Below are 21,888 nucleotides of genomic sequence, written 5' to 3'. Positions count from 1 at the left end.
GCTTTTAAAAATGGAAACTGAGCATTGGCTGAAGGAAGAGAAAGACAGCGCCCTGGAAGCTGAAGTCACTTAGGTCATTCTAAGTTTACATAAGGTGACAGTCAACTCAAACATTCCTGAAAACTGACAGCCTATACTGTTAACAGTTATACTGTTAATTCTAAAGAAAGGATCTTAAGTTTACACTAGCTATCAAGAAAATACAGCCTCAGAAGCTGGGGCAGGTGCAGAAACAGTCTCAAAACGGAGCAAATTTGTTTTGGAAAAGGAAATCATGTCTCCAAAGAAAATGCAGTACCAATTTGCTCATTGCATCTTCCTGGAGATGCTTCTTCCTCATGGGTTTTATAAGGAGAAATACATTCTTGCATGTGCTCCTGTCCCTGGATGCTTTTGATACAATCAATGGCCCTACGATGATAGCTTTTAACTTGTTAGGTACAGTAAGCAGCACATATTACATATATACATATTACAAATATACATACATATATACCAGTGTGCTAGTCTCTCTGCCTGTGTGTGCCTAGCTGTGGGCACAAGGTGACCATTGGCATCCGTGAGTCACAACGAGGCTAGACTACAGTGTGATGCAAAACTCCTGGTAGCAGAGCACCTGTCAGTGTCTGAGAATACAGAGGGCTGGCTAATGCCAGTGGCTGCCATCTGCTCAGTATGGCCAAAGGTGTGTTCGTAAATGCACCTAGCTTCCTCCTGGGGCCTCAGCGGGCCCCACCTCTGACACTAGGCTGTGTGATTGCTCCTCAGAGCTTCAAGAGGATGAGATGTGCTGGCAGCTGCTTCACTGAGCCACACTATTCAGCGACAGAATTGAGCAGCTTCCTGAGGACTCCAGGTTATCATAGAAAGATGGTAATGGCTAAGGGTTAACTGTTTCAATGAAAAGGCTTTATGGAATTCATTTGTCATTTTGATTATTTCAAAACAAAGATTCTAATTTAAAAAAAATCTCACATGCAGGAATATCTTAACACAAGCCTGGCTTAAGTGTTCAAGTTGAAAATAATTCTTTAGACATCTTTCTTAAGAGATTAAAACATGTAACTCTGCATATTTAGCTATTTGTATTTGTGCATGTGTGTGTGTATGCACACACACACATCAGGAAGTTCTCTTTACCCTTATGCAGATCCCAGGGATCAAACTCAGGGTTGGTAGCAAGCGCCTCTGCCCACTGAGCCAGCTCCCTGGCCCTACATGTTTAGATTTGAAAAGAGGTTTTTGTGTATTTAAAAAAATTAAACATAATGTTATAAGGTATATAAAACTACAGCTGATTATACATAATCAATTTTCTCCACTGTAAAATAGGTTTTTCAATAGTATTTTTTTCAGAAGGAACTCATAAAACTCAAAAGTAACAACAAACAGACTGTATATTTAATGAGAAGTTTATCAGTTTATATATCAGGAAATTCTGATGAATGAAAATTTAGATTTCTAAATTGAATGAATACTGGGTGTGCCAAATTTCACTGGGCAGTGGTGGCGCATGTCTTTGATTCCAGCACTTAAGAGGCAGAGGCAGGCAGATTTCTGAGTTTGAGGCCAGCCTGGTCTACAAAGTGAGTTCTAGGACAGCCAGGGCTACACAGAGACAAATTTCAACATAACTTAGAAGGAGCTGAGGTTGGCAGGATACAGAAGCAGCTTCACAAAGAGTCTTAGAAGCAGTTATAGGGAACGAAACACCAGAACAGGAGGGTTGAAAGACCTAGCATATGACTCAACTGGCCTAGTCTCAAAGCCAAGCCAAGTTCAACTCAGCTCTGGATCTCATCCAGGACATGGATGTGATGTTCTCTCAGAAGTTCACTCAGAAGGAACTCAGAGGTTCACTGGCATGCAAATTGATGCAGCCTGCTTCAGAGGCGAGTGGATCAAGCAAAGAGCAGCCTGGGTCAAGAAGAAGCAATTTAGTTCTTGGAAAATTAGTGTAACTGGGGTAGGAATTCAGGAACTTCCTTTAGATATAAAACTGGGACTGGGTCACAGGGATCAGTTACATCAACAATATTAAGTGGCCTCATAAGCAACTAACTCACTCCTTATATAATTCTATTGGTCTTAGTGTTTGTGGTGAAGTGGACTTATAGGTGGACAGTTAGGTGAACTAGTCAAGCTGAAAGAGTTAATCTATCATGGCTACTCTGGTAAGGGCTCATATAAAGACCTTCAAGGTTTCTGTGATCCAGTTGGAATACAGACACACTGTTTATACACATTTTTAATCAAACCAAATAATGCAGGAAAGGTTAGGTCGTAGAAGGAAGTAACCAGGTTTGAAAGTGATGTCTAATTGAGAAGTAGTTTTTACCCAGTTTGGCAGGACAGGCGGCAGAGAGAACAAGCTAGACACAGTTGAAGAGAAACACGTCAGAGAATGAGAAGGAGCCAGAAGATTAGAAGAGATTGCCAAAGTTAGTATGAGGCCAAGTAGAGCAATTCAGTAAAAAGTTGAGAGAAGCCAGACTGAATCAAACTGGAGAGGATTTTGAGTCAGAACAGTTGAGTTAAACCAGCTAGTCAGAGTACAGAAAGAACTAGAAAAGGGTGAGTTTATTCAGCAGTAAGCCTCTGAGATGACAATTATATAGGAGAATAAAAGCTAATTTCATCAGAGCCACCATCCACTTGAAATTTAATGTTTGTACTTACCTTTTTTCTGTTTTGTATTTCCAAATTTGTCAAAATGTTCTTTTGGTTTTTTTGTTTGTTTTCCCACAAACATTGCCTTATGATTCAGACTGAGATCTGGTTCTCTATACATTCACATTGAGATACTTAGTATGTACATATGTTTTTTGTTCTTTTTCCAAAAACTTATGTATCTAGAGGAAGCTATAATTTCTAAAAAATAATTTCAAATATAGGTGAGCAGATCATGATCTTTATATTTTACTCTAGAATTAGAAAACTGGGATATTTCTAAACTAAATTTGGGGAGAAGTTGCTATAGTTACCAACCAAAATAACAAGAACTCTAAAATTGTAAAAGTTAAATTTCTTTCATCATTGTTAGCCCAATTTCACTCTGAAAATAAAGTATATTTCAAAATAATGAAATATAATATTTTGACAAATATTAAGATACCAATTAAACATAAAACAGCAAGAATTTTTTAGCTTCACATTGAAATATTCTAACTATAGACATTGAAAAAATCTTATTAACACTATTTCTTTTAACACAACAGGAAAACACAGCAAACATTGAAGAGAAGGCACTGCTGTAGCACTTTAAAAAAAAGTCTGACTACACAGCTAAGGATTATAATGAATGTCTGAACCTTCTTCCTCTACTTCCCAAATTCTGGAATACAGAAAGTACTCATTTCCGGTGGTGCTAGAATAAGAACCCAGAGCCCCGGGTATGGCGGGCAAGTGCTCTGCCAACTGAGCTACATATTCGCTCCAAAGGATTTATACATGTAGCAACTTTTTAATTAGTTGGAAATTTTCACATTATAGGATATTATAAAACACCTGTTTAAAAACATTCAAGCACAGGCCTCAAAAGTAGCACATGAATTATTTGTATTAACAAGGCCACAGAGTTGAAGATAAAAATCATAGACTTCTGGAGTTATCAGAAAATTTAAACTTATCTTTTTTCTATTATTCTTTCTAAGAAGTTACATCTTATACTTTCTACAAAATAATAACAACAGCATGACATTCTTTTTTACACTAGCCACAAATGTTTAGGGACTCTATCTCTAGAAAAAAAAATCTATTTTTTTCGTTGTTATTAAGAATCTGTGAGCTTCACTTCAGGTTCTAATCTCATGCTTTCTACTCATTAAAAAAAAATGGAGAATTTGAGTCTAAGAAGATGGCACAGCAGATAAGAATACATATACAGGTCTTACAAAAATGAAGACCTGGTTTCAAACCCCAGCATCTATATAAAAGCTGGTATAGCCTTATGGGCTCTTATAACTCCAGAGCTGGGGGCGGGGGCAATTACGGAGGCTTAATGGCCAAGTAACTAGCTTCAGGAGACCTTTTGTCAAGGGAATAAAAGAGTTATTAGGACATCCAACTGACGGCATCTCCTAGCCGTGGGTATTCGATTGTGTGTGTGTGCGCGCACACACACTCACATGCACAAAGGAGGGAGGGAGAGAGGGAGGGAGGGAGGGGGGGAGAGAGAGAGAGAGAGAGGGGGAGAGGGAGAGGGAGAGGGAGAGGGAGAGGGAGAGGGAGAGGGAGAGAAATAAAAACTCATAATGACCACTTTTAGGTTACTGTATAGATCATCTAAAACAGTGGTTCTCAACCTTTCTAATGCTGTTACCCTTTAATACAGTTCCTCATATTGTGGTGAACCCCAACCATAAAATTATCTCATTGCTATTTTATATGAATTCAAAATTTGTAACTGTAACTTTGCTGTTTTGAACTGCAATGTAAATATTTGGTATGCAGGATATCAGATGTGATTCCCCAAAGGGATTACAAGCCACAGCTTGAGAGCCATGGTTCTAATGTCACTGACAGAACTAAGATTTCCTTACAAAGTAGCAGAAAACTTTTAAAACTGTATTTTTAATTATTGTGCTTTCCAAAAAGAAACAAAAATAATATGTCAATGCAATTATCATCCTGGAATTTCCAAGTGAAGAGCCTTGCAAACAATATTTAGACGTTACTTATTACTGGAGTTTAACTAGGGCCTCCAGGCGAGAGAGTACATCATTATCCTTCCTATGAATAACAGAAAGCAAAGGTTCACTGCCAAGACGGTCTCCTGTTACTTCTGGTCAGCAAAGTGAAAATTTACTCTGTGGTAAGGTCTGGTTTTTCCAGGGAGGCAAGATTAAATGCCAGATAAGAGATTTACTACCAGACAATTAGAGAAATTAATGCCTACAAGCTGATAATACCATAAAAAGGTAATTTGAAACAATTACTTAAACAGTGAGCATTGCATTACTTTTATTTTTAGCAATCAAGAAACATAAAAAGGAGAATTAATAATAGTATGGAAAGTTAATATCATCTGTATTAACCAGATTATTGAGAATATATATCATTACTAGTTCCTTTAAAATACTTTTGTTTTATTTAAATCAAATAATCTAAATTTTCAAAATAAAAAATGTATTCAATTATACCTAGGAAGTTGAACATCTGGTAATAGGTTCTATCTGATGCTGGCAACTGTACCAACAGTTTTATAAAACATTAAAGAGCAAGTAACTTTTTTTTCCATTCCCAGTTAAGAAGAATCTTACGGGACATATTCTATTCAAGTAGCTGGAAAAGTTGTTCAAGGCAGTACTTTCTCATGTGGCTTGAGGCTAATTTAAGAATCTAAGAAGATAAAAGACAACACTTTCTTAGCTCGCTGGGTGGTCCAAAGGTTAAACATCAAATTCCCAGTGTGGGAAAATCCCAAAGTACTCAAGGTAAATGTTTTGATGCTTGACAAACATATCTATATGGAAAAACACAGCTGAAGATAAGCCAGCAGTATATTACTGGCTGGGATCGGGTAAGAATAAAGGTGTTAATAAACAACTGTCCATTTAGGAGGGTTTTATGTGTATAGCTGTTTTGTCTGCATGTATGTTAATACACCACTTACATGCCTGATGCCCATGGATGCCTGAGGAGGGCCTCAGATCCCTGGAACAGGAGTTACAGATGGCTGTGAACTGCCAAGTAGGTCCCAGAATCAACCCTGGTCCTCTGGACGAGCAGCCACAGCTCATCTGACAAGCCATCTCTCCAGCCCCATGCTTTGAGTCTCTATCCATATTGCTGTGTGGTAGCTTTTTCTTTACAGATTTGTCAAGAACCTTTCTTAGTAGCTGATAAGATATAAATGCTTATATAACTAGCTTATAGGATACAAGCCATTCTTAAGGTGGTGTGACATCAGGAACTACTGCTTGGAGCTAATCTCTTCTTGTCTGCTGAACATCTCATTCCGTAAGATCTCCCTCGCCCTTCAGTTTCATGTTTTTCTTCCTCTACTGACTACTTCCCTCTGCGCATGGCCACTGCCTACTGCTCCCATCTTAAGAGAGCTTCCTTCTCCTTCTACTTCTTCCCTATCATTAACAGCAGAGCTACTGGAGAAAGGAGTCCACATCCCGTCTCAGATTTCTTCTTCTCCTTTGAACTTAAGCAGGCTCTAGCCTCTTCCTCCAGTAAATCTGTCTGTCTGGCTATCACTGACCTTCTTGTTGCTTACTCCAAAGGGCAATTCTCAGTTTTCATCTCACACTTTTTGACAGAGTTAGTAACTCCCTTGAAAAAATTTACTTTGTCAAGTTCCCAAACTTCATTCTTCTGATATCCCTCTGTCTTAGCAGTTCCTTTTTGTTAATTTTAACTAAAAATATACTTATTTTTATATGTATATTTGTCTGCATGTATGTTTCCATCTCTATCACAATTTTGGCCCTTGTCATCCTCATCTCTTTTAGTTGCTCCTTGTCAGGCACTGGATCACAGAAAGACAAATACCCATGTCTTATAAGTATTGTATTTGACTTTAGAAAAATGTAAAAACAGAAGGTAACTGTGTAAAACATTTTAATCAAGTATCTTCCCTGGAATGGGAAATTTCCTTTTAATGACACCCTTAATTTTTAAGATTCATAAATTACAAACTATTTGACACAGACTTTCATTATGTAGACACTGCTGATATGGAACTTGATATATAGACAAGGCTGGCCTCAAATTTGCAGAGATTCTCTTGTCTCTGACTCCCAAGGGCTGGGATTAAAGGTGTGGGCTAAGACCCTTGATTATTAGAAATTATTCAGTTTTGTGTTTAGCCAATCAATTGAAAGTTAATCACAGAATGCTCAACTTTCGAACCTCTAGAGCAGCTGTTCTCAACTTTTCTAATACTGTGGCCCTTTAGTACAGTTTCTCATGTTGTGCTAACTCCCAACCATAAAATTATTTTTGTTGCTACTTCAAAACTATACTGTTGCCACTGTTATAAATTGTAATGTAAATATCTGTTTTCCACTGCTCTAGAAGGACAAAAACCAAGAAAAGGGATCCAGTCTATGCCAGAGAATACAAATGAGGAATCGTATAGTCATAAGAACCAAAAACAAATGCTTCAAATCACAATAAATGAAATAGTGATAAATGCTTCATTAAAAAAAGAAACACCTCACAGGGGTGGTGGGATTGCTCAGCCCTCCTATGTAAGCCCCTCTCCTCTCACAATTCCCTGTCAGACACTACACTCCCAGTCCTGAGACCCATTCAGATTCATTTGTGTGACCATGGGCACTTCAGTAAATATACAGCTGAAGATATTCACTGCCCCTACCTTAAAATCCATTAGTAAGCACTACTTACTTCCTCCAGGAAGAGGTGGGCCATATGGTATGGCCCCTTTCTAATTCCTGACTGAGTGCTGGTGAATTTGGTACTGTTTAAGTCCACTGTAGACATCCACAGATGCTGGGAGGTTATAAAGTCAATATTCAGAACCTTTCTCCGTATCTTTTGCTCTTGTATTCTTTCTGTCTCTGTTCGGTAATGATCCTAGCCTTAGAGGCAGGGGTATAAATGGCCTTTTATTTTGGACTGAGCACTTAACTGGCACTTAAGAATTATGTGCTATCTCTTATAAAAATATCTATTTTTATTTTTGAGATTATAATTACATCAATATATTATCTTTTAGCAAGGAAGTAGAAAATATGTTAGTGTAATTTTGGAAAAAGAGTTAACAGTCTATAGAGGTAATCACCAGGGTCATACAGACAGCAAATCAATTTAGGACTTGAAGTCCAGTGTTCTGGCCCCCAATTCACTATGCTTTTCTATTACACAACTTGGTATATTGGAATAAAAGTACACTGCTTTTGCAATCCCTCGGGCTTATGTTCAAATGTCAGCTTCACAACTTTCTATTTAGGTAACCTTGGGAAAAATACTTAATCTCTCTGAACTTTAGCTTCAAAATAGATAAATACCAAGCCTACAAACTATAAAGATTAAGTGAAAAGTAGGAAGATGTTTCTTTCTCTGATTCTATCTATCCATTTTTTCTATTAATTGCCATTAATTAGTGATTCTATTAATTGGCTAATTCTTGAAACAGTCTAGATGTTCAGCTCCATGCCCCAGGTTTAACCAAGTCTCTGTGTTGCTGCAGTTCAATGCACTCATTCTATTGTTCATGGTTATTCCAAATACCCTGTGCTTCTCGCCTGCCTTAAGGTATACCTCTTTTCTTTCAGACCCATTCCAAATGTCTAGATATACAATGTGGTGACTTTACTACTTGAGAGTCACAGCTAGCTTTCCAAAGCAAGATCTTTAGCTGTACACTCACCGTGGCCACAATGGACGGCTATACAATGCCGCTGCTGTGGTTTGAGGAGGAAGATCCCCTTAGACTTATGTGGTGAAGGCTTGGTCTCCAGCTGGCTGCACTATTTTAGGAGGAGGTGTTGTTAGCTGCAGGAGGTGGGCCTAAATGAAAGAAGTCGGTCACTGGAGAGTGTTCCTGCAGTCTGTCTTATTCCCAGACCTCTCTTCCCTCCTCACTGCCTCCGTTCAGCTCCAACATGAACAGCAACCTCTTGCACATGCTTACGCTCCGCTCCTGCAGCCAGGCTATGGTGGTTCTGCTATGGTGGTTCTTACGGTTAAAGAGCCAAGGGCTATACATTGAAATCAGTGAACCCCAGAGCCAAAATGAATCTCACTTTTGCATATAATTTGGTGACAGGTACAAAAACTATTAATAGGCTCTGATAAAGTTTTTATAGGCTGAAATTAAAAGAAAGGAACACAGATATATCATCAATGTTTATACTATTTTCTTCCAAGTAAATCACCCTGAACTTACTATTTTACTCAGTATGAGCTGTCAAACAACAACAACAACAACAACAACAACAACAACAACAACAACAACAAGCACATACTAATCAGCCTAAACAACAGAAATTAATTTTCTAATGGTTATGGAGGTGGAAAATGTGAGAACAAGGTGCAGGCCCAGACACCCACTTTCTTGTTCTATTCTCCCAAGGCCAAGAGTTGAGATGATGCTATTTCTGTGCCATTGTTACCCTTATTACTTATCACACTCACAGTTAGAGCTTCAAGATGGATGTGTGGAAGACACCAATATTCAGTACAAACACCGAGGGACTCATCTGCCCTACCCCCACTTCTCTACACTCTCATGCAAGCTTTATAAATGCTCCAGCAGGTCATTCTTACCAAGTGGGCATTTCACTCTGTGGAACACTGTGAATGTTTTAGATCACCTGTAAACAAACAAGACAGTTCTTAAGATCAGATCCAGAATCCTTTGCTACCAGACATCCTTTGGTATCTGTCAGTGGAACTGCATGCTTCTTTGTCCTATGCTGAGTTTATCTAGCCAACAACCTCTCTTGAAATTCCTGAAGCCCAATGGGTTGGAAGGACGTCTCCTACATGACTGCACTGACCACATGGCACCCCATTGGTAGGATTTCAAGCTGCCAATCCAAGATGCCAGTCTTTTTGTCTGCTAGCCTTGGCCCACATCTGGAGATTCTGCAACTACTGAGAAGACCCAAATTCTGACCCAGGGAGAAGAAGGTTTTCCTTCCACATTTGGTTATGTCTGGAATATTCTTTCAAACGTTAATCTCTTCTTCATAGCTAACCTCTCACAGTGATCATTTGTATAACTACAATAATGGACACACTAGACATTTGTTAAAAGCCACAGCTATGTAACTGAGAGTGGAACTGTAAAGTATGTGGCTATTTATATACTAATACTGGGCAGTAATGATTTGAAGTGCAAGTCTACCAGTTGTAACAAATATATCATCATGCTGCCAGATACTGGGGGGAGGGGAGTCTACATATGTAAGTGCATGGCAACTCTAGGCTTTCTGTGTTATTCTGTCAATATTGTTCTAAAAAATACAGCACACACTGGGAGTATGTATTTCTATAAAATAGTATAAAAGTGTCATAAAATTGATTTTTAATTTTGAATGATAAATATATAGCTTTTTAACTCTTAAGTCTGGAAAAAATTACATAAAAGCATATAAGAAAATACATAATTAAAAGGTATAAAATAATGTTCATGGTTTTGATTTTATACAACACTAGGGACTGAGCACATGGCCTTGTACATGCTACACATATAATGCTATATATGTGATATGCAATTTTATTAAAACTCAGATATTTGAAAATTTGCAAGTTCTTAAAATGAAAACTTAAAAGTTAAGTTTTACACCCTACCTCATTTGAGAAACATTTTTATTGCAATGATCAAATTTGTTGTGTTTTTATTGAAAAGGATTTTTTTTCATACAATATATTTGGATAGTGTTTTTCCCTCCCCCATCTCTTCCCAGATCCTTCTCATCTCCCTGCCCATCCTACTGCAGACTGGTGGGAACTGAAGCTATAATTGCTTGTCACCATACTGTGTACTGGAAGAAAAGCCGCTTCCTCTGAGATGGTTCATCAGTACGGATAATTCTGCTAATTTCCAAACAGACTTCTTTTCTTTTCTTCCTAAGCATGTGTGTGGAGCATATTTCTCAGTCTCTTACACTTAGATATAGCCATATTACTAAATTAAGAAAATGTTAAATGGATGGAAGGAATATATATCATTACCAGGCTGGATTCATGAAATATCTTCATCTATGTTCCTTTTTTTAAAATCTTGTAACTATTTATGATGGTATCATTCTGATTAACCTTGCAAGCTGACTGTTAAAAAAACAAAACAAAAACAAAAACAACCAACCAACCAACTAAACAAACAAACAAGCAAACAAACAAACAACCAAACAACCAACCAAACAACCAACCACCTCACCTATCTCTCTGGGTGAGGTAACCTGCCTAAATAACTATATGGGAACAGAAACATGGAAAAGCCTTGTTAACTGTATACCTACCCACCAAGGTATTAGTGTATACCTACACTAATAAACTTCTGTTGAGTTAATCCACTGAAATCCACTGAAGGTACAATTTTTATTACCTACTCTAATACAGTGATTTTGAAAATTATAGTGTATATTAACTTGACTGTGTCTTAGGAATGATATTAATGTCTTATTGGGAAACAAAATGAAAGCATATCAACAGATAACATACTCAGGTGTTTCTTTATGGAGAAAAGCACATCTCAAGGAACAGAAAATCTCCCTGGAATGTGATTTAGTCTTTAAGTGGAGTTTATTAAAGGATTTTTGTGTTGGCCCAAATTAAGATGTTTACATTTTCAACAATTTTCATATACCTTTGGAAACTCAACCTATCCCCAAGAATTCAACATACTTAAGTAATCTGTTCTCTTGTTATTAACCAATTTTTGGTAAATGATGATGAAAGTACCCTGTTCCTCTCTGCCTCTAATATCACCTGGCATTTATAGCTGGCAGCGCTAAACCATGGATACTAATAAAGGTAGATATGCACTAGTTATATATTGTCAGTAGCAACTTGTAGGCATCCTAACAACTGTTAAAGAGTACTTGCATACACAACTCATGATCGTTCTTACCACCACACATCACATCAGAAATACTCCAGTGTTCAAGTACATTGCTTGTCTATTAGCAGCCTCGAAGCTCCCTGACATCTAACATGAAGACAAGGTGCAGGATTCTGTAAGCGCCTTGCCTCTCCCCATAGTTAGAGTAGTTCCACCTCCTCAGGTATTGACAATTGACAGCAATGTAGATATATGAAGTGTGGTCTTTTCTCACTCACATCATAGGGGAATTATTTCCTGTTGAACAAGAAGGAACCAAGTCAAGAAGGCAAACCTACTTGTGAGGAAGTAATAAATTGAGAAAAGGTATATCTGATAGTCCATTTCTACCACAAAAAATAAATTCCATGTACCTGTCTTAAGAGGAGTTAAGCGGGGTTGAAAAAGAGTCCCGCCCCAATGTCAGGTGGCCCACGTTCCAGTTTCTTTGAAATTCAGACAACATGGAATCAATCTATCCCACCCCTACTTGTCTCTGTCTATTTCTCGGTCTCTGTTTGTTTCTGTCTCTTGCTCTCCCTCTTGCTCTCCCTCCCCTTTCTGGTCTTTTCTTCACAGTCAGACCTTGTGCATGCCAGGTGTCTATTGCTGTGAAGAGACACCATGACCAAGGCAACTCTTATAAAGGAAAGCATTTACCTGGGGCTGGCTTACAGTTCAGAAGTTTAGTCCATGGTCAATATGGGAAGCATGGTGGCACGCAGGCAGACATGGTGCTAAGAGATAGGTTGCTGAGAGTTCTACATCTAGAGGAGCAGGCAGCACAAAGAGAGAGTGACACTGGGGCCGGCTTGAGCATCTGAAATCTCAAAGCCCATGCCCAGTAACATACCTTCTCCAACAAGCCAACACCTACCCCGACAAGGCCATATATACCAGCTGTACCACTTCTTTGGGCCTATAGGGACCAGCTTCATTCAAACCACCACACTAGGCAAGTATTACCAGGGGTCCACCTCAACTTTAGAGAGAATTTCTGGACTGAGAGAACTGTGAATCCTCATTTGATGATATCATGCCACACTACTTTCTTGAATGCGTACAGCCACATAGAACTTTTGCTGTTCCACACTGCTGCTGACAGTTGGTATTGCTCATATTTAACCATTCGAACTGGTAAGAAGGAATTCCTCACTGTAGTTATAATTTACGTTTCTCTGTTATCGGTGGTGGTGAATACCTTTTCCTGAGTCCTTCAGTCGTTTGAGCACTGTTATCTTCATTTACCTGTTTGCTCTGGCCACTCTCTGCCGAGGTCGCACCAGTCTGTAGCCCTCACTGCACACTCTGCACGCTTGTTCTGTCTGACTGCTGTGGAGTACCTTCTGTCATTCCAAGACTTCTTTGTGTACTTCCCTTTCTGGATTTTACTTTTGTTTTAAAAACCAGTAAGATATATTACTCCAAATATTTTTAAGTTTTACTTATTACATGTAGGACCCTAATATACTTGAACTAGATTCTGATCATATCATGAAAAATAGAGATGTATTTATTTATGTTTACCACATAGAGGGTTTTAATAATGTTATATACATTTTCATAAAATAATTGTTCCACATTTAGGATATTTCCCCGTTTCACTCTTTCTTAATCTACTGAGAACAGTGTTCATATGAAAAAGACAAGTTCCATGTCATTGTCAGTTGTGTAAGAGTATAGGAAAAGTTTAGATGACCATGGCTAAGTACAATAACTTGTAATAGGGTGAAGCTGTCTTAAATTGAATTGGTACAAGTACCATCTTACCACATCCTTTCTAGGGAACAGAATGCTACAAAGATCTTAGGCAGTACACAGTATCAACTACATATATATCATGCTAATGAAAAACAATAGAATGACTTAAAATTTTTATATATAAGAATTCAACCTGGTCTATTCAGAACAGGAAATACAACATGCTCTATATTCCAAATCTTAGGGAAGAAGTTTGAGCATTGAGCTGGCTAAATAAGAATTTGGAATATGAAAAATATGGGCTTTACTTTTCCAATTTGGGGGGAAAAAAGAAATCGCAAATACTACTACTGCATAGCATTGCTTACCAAATAAATTACCATCTATTGCTTACCAAATAAATAATACAGCACCAGAATGCCACATCAAAACATCATAGAATACAGGGGGGTAAACTGAATTCCACAGGAAAAAAAAAGCCACATCTATGCTGAAGATTCTCCAAAGCTGACAAAATAGAAATTCATGATTGTGGAGAGTTGGAATGTCACAGAGCCAGAGCTAATTTATTGTGGGATCACTTTAATCTCTGTAATAGCTATTAATTGCCTACTCACTTCTGACCTACTATTCTGTGGCCATCACTTGAAATTTGGGGGGATGTATTAACTTAACATCAGTTTTCTTCCACCCAAAAGTGATGTCATCAGATGACATGTAAGACCTAGAGTGCAGATCCCGCCCGCACCTTGCTGTACTCTACCTGGGATTTCCACCAACTCTTTGAAAAGCACCTTCTTTTTGTTCTTTAGCAACGGAACTGTCATGAAGGTTCATGAATGAATCTACTTCCATGTTAGAAGGTGGGTGGGGAGGCTTAAAGCTGCCTCCTAGAGCACAGCCACTCATGTGGCTCCTGAATAACCTATCTTCTTCCCTTTGAGGTGAGAGCTGTGTTTTTACATTCACAGAAAAAAAGGATTCCAGAAAAAGAAAATAAGATATCTGTAAAATCCTGCTATAGTTTACTAGACAATTTCTTTAATGCCAGATAATGATATAAGTAGAATTTTACTTTTAGACATGTTCTCAAACACAAGTATTTATAGGACACAAAGGTATTATTCAAATTCTCAGAGTCTGGCACAATTATAGTACACTGGAAAATTTTGTAGACAAAACCAGCCAATCAAGTTTAAGCAAACAAACAAACAAACTATATTATACTATGAGTTAGATACATCTTCCAGGCAAATGAACAGGTATAAATTATTACATCACAGGTATAAATTATTAGACCAGATTCTTAAGGTTTCTGCATCTCAATAAAAAGAACATGAAAATCTATCAACTAGAAATAACAAAGGCTATGACCCTGTTAAATGCTGCATTTCAGACAGAAGCAAAAATTTTTTTCATCATTTAAAAAATCATGTTTAATATGGTAAATACGAATCATGAGAGGCAAAAGATTCTGCAAGTGTTCTTTCTTGGAGTTGGGGACAAAATATAGATCTTAGGTGTGTTAATAAGCACTCCACCAGTGAGCTAAATCCAACCCCCTGAAGGCTTTCTTACGGCAGCTTCACCCTCCCCCAAATTTCTGTTTCTTGCAATGCACATTTTGCTCTCAGAATGGTATTACCTATTTCATATAGTAAGCAGAAGGCATTAGTCAAGCACTTCTCTTCCTTGCTAATAAATAGTCAATAGTCTATTTTAACCTCCCCTCTCCCATTAGAAAGGAAATGACACCCACCCTCCACTATCTAAGAGTAAACTCGCTACTTTAATCTCCATTTCCATTTGTCTGCTTGGCAACAAATGAACCTGTTTCAGTTTAAACTTTTACTTCTTTTTCAGCATTTAAACATAGTTCAGAGTCTTCCATCTAAATGAAATGAAGTCAATTCTATGTCCTAGGAGCTCTTGTACCTTCATGGACAGATACTTGAAAGCCTTGTCAACACCTACCTCTTTGATAGCATCATTATTCTCAGGGTAACCAACTACAATGAGAACTTACATCCAAGGTATTTCCAAATGTCACTCATGCCCCTACCTTTTAGTTAACTGGTTTGCAGTTCCTATCTCTCCTCTTAGTTGATGTCTGGAGTTTTCTTTCCATATGTCTACACCTACATGTCAGTTCTTTAAGTTGTTTTCCCCTAAAGTTGCTTTTCTGTTCACATTCCACAAGTTGTAAGTCATACCCTCCATTTTATGAGTTTTAATACTTGATGATTCCCAACTTAATTTCTATTACAGAGACACCTCCACTGAGATTCTGACCTGTGTATTCAACTGGAAACTTGTCCTTCATCCTCATCCCATTCTTTAATATTGACTACTTCACTGATGGTGATGCTGGGGTTTGAACCTAGGATCTCCTAAGCGTTAGGCAAGGACCATACTATAATACTACCTACAAGCCGCCATTTACCTCTGTAACTAATAATTCCTACTCACTTTTCAAGGACCATCTTAAGGCTACTTCTTCCAGGAAGACACATTTTCAGGTATGGTATCTGGGGTATATGTCCCACAATACATTTTATTTTTGCCATCATGCCATTTGAGCATGTTACATTTTGTGTTTTCACCATATTATAAATGATGAACATATATGCATTTTATTTCATTTCTCACTAAATCCCTAGTACCATTTACATTTTTCAAGTTTATTTATTTTTGAGATAGGACCTTGCCATACAGCTCAAGCTGAGCTCAGTTACTATTGCCCAGACTGTTTATGCTCTTCCTGACTCTGCCTTCCCAAAGCTGAGATGACAGCTGTATATTACTATACTTGTCTCTAGTAAGTATTCTATGAATAAAGTATTTAAATGAACAATGACCAGATTGATATATTTATTATACTTCCAAATGGAACATGAAATAGAAATCTTGATATTATATCAATGAAGTAAAAAAAGCAAAAGAATAATGGTACAATAGTTTTAAAAAAACATTAAGCACTTAGGGCTGGAAGGACAAATCATATTAGAAGATGTAATTTGCCTGCTCAAGGTCCTGGGTACGATCTCCAGCATCATCAAAATAAAATACAAAACAATTATTTACAAAGACTTATTCCATTGCCATAATGATCACCTTTGGAAAATGTATTATTCTTTAGCATATCAAGGATAATTAACATGTTGCATGTTATGTAAAAGAGGACAACAGAAAGTGAGGGGACTGTCATTGTTTCAATGTGAACTATCACCCATAGGCTTCTGTTCTGAAGACATCTTCCCAAGTTGGTGGTGCTCTTTAAGGAGCCCAAGGAGTAAGTCTTCATGAGGTCAGGTAAGTGTGTGTTTGCGGTGTCACTGAAGTAGACTCAGAAGGTTCCCTCCTGGCTGTTTCCCAGTGCACAGTCTCCTTACGTTTCTGCACGTATGGTGAACTGGGCTGCTCTGTTTGCTTTCTCTGCCATGACAGGTTGAAAATGTTCAAAACTTTGAGCAAAAATAAATCTTTGCTAGCTTAATTTTTTTAATGTCAGATTATATGATCAAAGAGATGTAGAGGTAACTAATTAGGGATGAAAGGAGTCACTTGCTGACAGAATTACTAAATTGATAGCTATTATGAGCCAGGTGGTGAGCAGTTTCAATACATAATTTTACATGTACATCTATCTCAAAATTAAAAAAAAACATAAAAGCATTTGATTGAATATTAATACTGGGAAACAATATGTATACAAAGAAAGTCACTTTATCATATACTTAGTGATGAAAAATAAATATACACACTTTGTACTTGCTATTGTAAAAAAAATCCTTATAATTACTCTGTTTATACCTACGAATACTATCATAACTTAAATTTCTAGTCATTAGTCTTTATGGATACATAGTACAGCATGGGATTTGTCTGTTCAGGGGCCCAGGCAAAGTCTCAGGCATATACTTTTGCAAAAGTCATTGTCAACTTTAATGCCGGGACATGCAATGGGCTTTAATTGCACTAACTTTCATATGCAAAGTAGTATCCAAAATTAAAGCTCAGAAAACTTAGAAGTAACTCTGAAAACTAAAACTGCCATTCATGGGAGATTGCAGCAGAACATCCAGCCATAGCTGATTTCACTTCAGCCATCCAGGTGGCCTCTCACAGACTATGCCACAATAAAAAGAAAAGCTCCAAGGTAAAAATCAGCTCTGAGGATGAGTTCCTGCAACAGATAACACCCTGGAAAATGACAGGAACGAAGGTTCAAAGAATGAGATACTTTTCTGTATAACTATACAGAATTACAATGTATTCTACCATTTCTTGTTCATCATTAATTTTAAAAACTATCTTAACTTAAAAAGAAAAGTTGGTAGAGAAGGTAAGTTAGCTCAACTTAATCATTCTACAGAGTCGTGTATGAGTTACCTGCCTGGTGCTATTCCAGTGTGGCTGTTTAAATGAAAATGGCTCCACAGGCTCTTGGAGATGGCACTGCTAGGCGGTGTAGACCTGCTGGATAAAGTGTGGTTTTGCTGGGGGAAGTGTGTCACTACAGGGTAGACTTTGAGGTCTCAGAGGCTCAAGCCAGGCCTACTGGCCCAGGTTCTCTTCCTGATGCCTGTGGAGTGGATGGCTCTTAGCCAGCGTCATGTCTGCATGCCACCATGCTTCCTGCTGTGACCGCAATGACCTAATCCTCTGACCTGTAAACCATCCCAAATTAAGTGTTTCTCTTGTAAGAGTTGCTATGCTAATTATGTCTCTTCACAGCAAAGAAACCCTAACTAATACAGATCGGATACTGACAAAAAGCAACTTAGAGGCAAACAGGGTTTATTTGGGCTTAAAGTTCCAGTCCATCACTGTGGGAAAGGCATGTAGCAGGAGTACCAAACTAGTCTGGCAGGAAGCAAAGTGATCACATTTCATATGCTTAGAGAAGGAGAGAGAGAATGGGAAACAGGGCTAGATTATGAATCTCAAAACCTGTCCAGTAGACACACTACCTCCTGCAAGGCAATAGCATCTACAGATCTACAACCTTCCCAAACAATGCTTCTAGTTGGGAACCAATCATTCAAAAACATAAGGATAATGAGGATATTTCATATATATATCTGTCTGTGGATGCCATGTGACCAGTTACCTCACACTTCAGTGGTCATGACATCTATGCCGATACTGTGAGTCAAGGTAAATCCATCCATCCATCCATCCTTCCTTCCTTCCTTCCTTCCTTCCTTCCTTCCTTCCTTCCGCTGTTTTTGTCAGGTACTATTCACAGCAACTATGATGCAACTAATACAAATCCCAAATCTGCATGGATCTGGGAATAAATGTTTCTTCCTCTAGGTTATATACCAAAACGAGACTTCTACAAGTGAATGTATCTTTTTTTAGTCATGCTGAAGGCTGGTTATAATGCCCAGAGGATGCATTTTAAAAAAAAACTTAAATTAGCATCAGGATATCAGGCTTAAATTCAGACGTGCAGCAGTTCCAGAGAAGAAAAAGAGAACAGAAATAGTATAAGAAACATTGTAAGAAACTTTTTTTACATGAATTTCCACAACGAAAGGCCTTTTGTCATGAAAGCACCTAATACACGCAATGAAAAAATGTTCAAGCCAAAGATCATTATCATGAAAATTCCAATATTCAGATACTAAGAAGACAGCATGTTTTACAGAAGGAAAAACTATCACACGCAAAAGGTGTGAAAAGTATAATGCTGAAGCAGAGACTGGAATGGAGAAGATACAGGACGTTAGTGCCAGTCCTAAAACACCACACAGAGAATTGTATGCACATGAAGCAATACTAATGTAAGTAAATATATATAAGGATGCTGTGATAGACCTCTTATATAGCTAATAGATAATAAAGGACCTAGGGAGGCTAGTCTGTGATAGACCTCTTATATAGCTAATAGATAATAAAGGACCTAGGGAGGCAGGTCTGTGATTGACCACTTATGCAGCACACATGATGCCTAGACTTGGTCACTAGTAAAATAAAAGCAAACAAAAATGCAAAATAAGTGAATAAAGGCAAAGTGAACCAAGGCCGTATCATGCAGGCGCTCCATCCTGCTCCAAATCTATGAACTTATTTAACGCCCACAGCACTGCTGAGTCAGTGTCTAGCTTTCTGAGCATACTCATGTAACTATGTGATCCAGTCTCTCCAATCTAAAGGGAAGGTTAATTTTTAAAGGGAAGGAAAGGAAACACTCTTTGCATGCTCCCTACCTTTTTAATCTGTTTCCAGACTAACTCCAGTTGATTAAAGTTCTCACGTGGTCCATCAAAAGACAAATGCCATGCTACTCTCCTAAGCCACAAAATAACATGTGTGTATGTGTGGGGTTGAAGGTCCAGTGTTTGCTAGGACTTTATTATTTATTTCTCTGTATACTTTTCATAGCGTGCTTGTGATATAGCATTAAGCAAAGGTGTAAAGCACAGATTCCCTAACCTTCATCCAAAACATACAAAAGAAGTTGTGTCCTTGTACATCATCACTATAGACCTACATACAGGAGAAACAAAATTTCATTAAAGCTAAAAGAGGCACTACTTTACCAAATATTGTCATATCCTTCTAGTCTTGATGTGGAAATATTCCCTAGGCTGATTGATTCTCTAAGTCAGTTACATGACAATTAAATACATAGTAGTGGGGGAAAAAAACACATCCCTTACTCCTCTTGCCTTAGAGTCTTTACCTTATATCAGAACTACATTGTAGTGTAACTTTTTTAATATGATGCTTCTGCAGTTAGCTTCATTCATAGCTTCCCACCTTTCATGACCTATCTCCTGGTTTGTTTTAACCAGTTATGTCAGGGATTCTGATTTGATTAAAAGAAAAGAGAAGGAGAGATGTACTACTTTTGAATAATGTTTCCCTTTCCAGTATGGCAACATCTCTCTTGGGACTGCCAGACACTAATGAGGCAGATCCTGATATCTAAAGACACCTTCAGAATGCAACCGGCGCGCGCTTCCAGTGTCATTTTCGCTTGTGTCTCTTTCTCTTACTCATCACTTAGTCACATTACAGCCCTCCATCACTTACTTCTTAATGTTTGCCTGTCAGGTCCTTTAGTTGTGACCCGTGTGTGTCGTGGGGCATGTGGGGGTGTCTGGTTTGTATTTGGTGGCTCAATAGAAGCTGCAGCCACCAAAATGGTCCCGAGGCATGGGTGATAGATAGCATCATCTTCATCTTTTCCCAGCATCCTGGTGCATAGGGACGCCAGGCATTGATCTATGCTGCTTACTGGAGGTTCCTCAGTGTCCGCTACAGAGTTCGCAGTGCTTCCACAACCTCCACCGCCAAGTGCCAGTCAAGTGTCACCCTGATCCCCAAGCCCTCCCAGGGCAGGTGGGACACCTGGCAGCCCAACCCTCTGGCGTCACCTGCGCGATGCGCGCACGCGCTCAGGCACTTACCGTCTCCTTGGCAGCAGCCACCGGGATGGGCAGCAGCCCCCTGCCGCGGGGCGGGTCGTCGAGCTCGGGGACCGCTAGCTCCGAGGAGTCGGCTCTGGGGTCCCCGTACAGCTGGTAGCACACAAGGCCGACCAGCCCCCCGCCCGCTGCCGCCGCGATGCTCAGCTCGCCCCAGCGTCGCCGCCGCCACGCCGCCTCCGCTACGGCCTCCTCGTCCTCCTCCCGGCAGGAGAAAGGCCGGCCCGACATCCCCGGAACGGTCCCCGCAGGCCGTCCCCATGGCGAGAGGAAGGGCTGCTGCGGGGCGAGCGTCGGCGACAGCCGAGGCGGCGGCCACAGGAGCCTCCGCAGCGCAGCCATAGCGGGAGCTGCGGGCCGAGCCGAGGGGAGGGGGGCGGGAGGGGCGGTCTGAAATCTCGCGAGAAGTCGGCGCAGCACTAGCGCACCGTCCACCAAAGGCCTGGCCAGGCTTCTCCCAGTACTGCCTTTGGATGCAGGCGCTCTCTCTGTATATAGAGTCGCCCAAGTCCAGGCTGTTCTCCTTCGTGCTTCCTCAGCCCAGCCACGCAATCGTAGAGGACGGCGCCCTTAGCCGTGGCAACTGGCAAGGGAACCCAACACTGGGGAACCCCTGGTCGGCGGAACTCCAGGCGCCAAGGCTGCGGGGTGACCCGGTGCCCCTCCGAGGGAGGCCCCGCTGCTCTCTTGGCTCTGCTCGGAGCTCGATCCTCAGACATGCTTCCAGTGCTTTGTAGTTGCATGCAGACGTTTGCTTCAAGTCATAAAGACTGCAGTCCTGAATTAAAGTTTTTTGGACTCCATAAGGACGGCTTCTGGACTTTGGGCAAGGACAGGCTAATTATTTATAGTTAGTGTTAATATTTTTTTAGGAAACACTAGTATACCTGACATCACCCAGTTCAATAAAACTGTCAAATATGTGAAACAAAGGCTTTTCAAAATTCTTATGACTCAATTTTCAATTCAATTCTTATGACTCAATTCAAAAGGGTGTGGGGATGTGCGCGCACGCGCGCGAGTGGCTGTTGGTATAAATGTAACAAGTGCAGTGTGCCCTCTTAATTTTGTGCACGTTATACTTTTGTGTGGTGTGTGTGTGTGTGTGTGTGTGTGTGTGTGTGTGTGTGTGTGTGCACGTTGCCAGTGTAGCTTTTCTGAGTTATGCCTGCTTTGCTCTTCCTGTGGAATGGTGCCAGGAACTCCTGAAAAGTTTCAGCT

At 39.5% G+C, this 21,888-nt stretch overlaps 1 protein-coding gene across 3 annotated transcripts in view; it reads right to left on the bottom strand.

Annotated features, from left to right (window-relative positions):
- The window catches only part of Micu3 (mitochondrial calcium uptake family member 3), an 81,854-nt gene extending 60,826 nt beyond the window's left edge, over nt 1-21,028 (bottom strand). For 2 of the 3 annotated variants that reach the window (XM_052162270.1, XM_052162269.1), the window contains exon 1: nt 20,650-21,028. In XM_052162270.1, the coding sequence (XP_052018230.1) occupies nt 20,650-21,009 (360 nt within the window). In that variant the 5' untranslated portion in view covers nt 21,010-21,028. Of the gene's footprint in view, nt 1-8,344; nt 8,615-20,649 lie in introns of those variants that run through there. The other variant, XM_052162271.1, reaches the window with a different exon arrangement.
- Nucleotides 21,029-21,888: the final 860 nt, after the last annotated feature.

The sequence above is a fragment of the Apodemus sylvaticus genome, chromosome 18 (genome assembly GCF_947179515.1).
Source record: "Apodemus sylvaticus chromosome 18, mApoSyl1.1, whole genome shotgun sequence".
In the NCBI taxonomy this organism is placed as follows: domain Eukaryota; kingdom Metazoa; phylum Chordata; class Mammalia; order Rodentia; family Muridae; genus Apodemus; species Apodemus sylvaticus.
The sequence above is the reverse complement of the archived record's forward strand: the minus strand, read 5'-3'. Positions and strand labels throughout refer to the sequence as shown.